Genomic DNA, 1,692 nt, shown 5'->3' with positions numbered 1-1,692 from the left:
GGCCTCTGGGGCTGTAATCTTACCAGTCCAGACTGGCCCCTGGGACTGGGAAAGGCAGTGGGTTATAATGCAGCAGGGCCCCTGGGGCTGGGTCTGCCAGTCCTGACCCGGGTGCAGCTTCCCCACACCCACCCCTCAGACTGCTGTGCCCCCCAGACCCCCTGAGCTCCTGCCTGAGGCCCCCGCACGTCTGGCTGGCCCCCACCATCCCCTCCTTAAGAGGCCTTCCTTGCTCCTGCCCAGCAGCCCCAGCAGGCCCTGGCCCTCCCGCAGCCTCTGCCCCCTCTGAGCCTCAGCAGCCCAGGTGCTCGGTGGGGGGGTCAGCCCGTCCCTGTCCCGGCCACCCCCCCGGTTCCTGCCCGAGGCCTGGCTGCACTCCAGGGCCTCCCCAGCCACCTTGACCAGCAGGGACCTCACCTACCCCAGCATGCACGGTCTCGTACGGTTCCTCTCCAAGGACGCGCGGCTGAGGACAGCAAAGTGGGCCCCAAAGTAGGTGAGAACTGCCACGGTGGCCATGGAGAGGCCCAGCAGCTGCGGGCGGGGCAGATTCAGGGGGCACAGGCTGGACGCAGGGGCGGGAGGCGAGGCCCAGGAGGGCAGGGGCTGGGGCTCCGGGCTCCCCCAGCCAGGCTCCCTCCAGCTTCCTGGTCTCTTATAGGGCAGGCTCCACTGCAGGGGGTTCTGGGTGTTTCTGGGGTGCTCTCAGGGAGGCCTCCACCCCAGACACCCCGCCACACACGCACACACATGCACAGACACGTGGACAAGCAGGCGCTCACACGCTCACTGCCCTTCTGTCTACAGAGTGAGGCGTGGGCCCTCCCCGGCCCGTGAGAGCAGTCCCCGGGCAGGAAGCGGGGAGCCCCGGAGCCCCACAGGCAGCACCCTCCACCCTGCTCACCGGCCACCGAGCCCTGGCCTAACTCAGGCCTCCTCCGGGCCGTGCGCTGCCCTCGGGAGGACAAACGCTGCCCACAGGGGTGTCCTGTCCAAATGGCCACAGCTTGCTGGCCATCTGCCACCAGGGACCCCTGGCACATGTCTGCTGGGGCAGGACGGGGACAGTGGGGCTGGCGTGTGCGTGTAGGAGGCGTAACCACAGTGCTGACGGCCTGGAGATGCCCCCCCCCAGCCCTCTCCCCTGCCCACCTGCACCCCCACCCCTCCTGCCCGACCCACTTGTTACCAGGACAAATAAGCCGGTGACCAGCATCTGGCACTTGGCAGCCCTGACTCGACTCCAAGGCCCCATGGTGGTCTCTCTCCCCCCCTCTCCCCTGCTGCTGTGGTTTCCAGTGGGCAGGGGCCTCCGACCTCAGCTGCTCGCCCAGGAGGCTGCCTCCACCCTGGGTCTCTGCGTCAACATGCCCCTGGAACTGAGCCGCCGTGCCCGGAAGAAGGGCAGGCAGGAAGGGGCGGGGTGGTGAGGCCAGCTCCCACCACCCTGCCGCCCCCCGCCCGGCGCAAGACACCAGGGCGTCTGCTGACATCTGAGGCCTCTCCCAGGGAGGGCCTTGTTCCTGGTGCGGCCACAGAGCACGGCACTGGGAGCAGACCCAACAGGGGCAGGGGTGGGTGGGTGGAGGGGACAGCACTTGGGCAGGGGGTGAGCTCCCCGTCGTGGGGTGTGCAAGTGGGGACTGGACCCCAGAGAGTCCTGCCTGGTGGCATAATCCTGGAGGCATCTGG

The 1,692-nt window shown here is 68.7% G+C and overlaps 1 protein-coding gene across 1 annotated transcript in view; it reads right to left on the bottom strand.

Moving 5' to 3' along the window:
• TSPAN32 (tetraspanin 32) overlaps window positions 1–1,382 on the bottom strand; it is a 6,736-nt gene extending 5,354 nt beyond the window's left edge. Inside the window, 2 exon segments of the mRNA XM_045557082.1 lie at window positions 422–534; window positions 1,190–1,382. Coding sequence (XP_045413038.1) covers window positions 422–534; window positions 1,190–1,255 — 179 coding nt within the window. The 5' untranslated portion in view covers window positions 1,256–1,382.
• Between the last annotated feature and the right edge of the window lie 310 nt (window positions 1,383–1,692).

This window comes from Lemur catta, chromosome 7 (assembly GCF_020740605.2).
Source record: "Lemur catta isolate mLemCat1 chromosome 7, mLemCat1.pri, whole genome shotgun sequence".
NCBI classification, from domain to species: Eukaryota; Metazoa; Chordata; class Mammalia; order Primates; family Lemuridae; genus Lemur; species Lemur catta.
The sequence above is the reverse complement of the archived record's forward strand: the minus strand, read 5'-3'. Positions and strand labels throughout refer to the sequence as shown.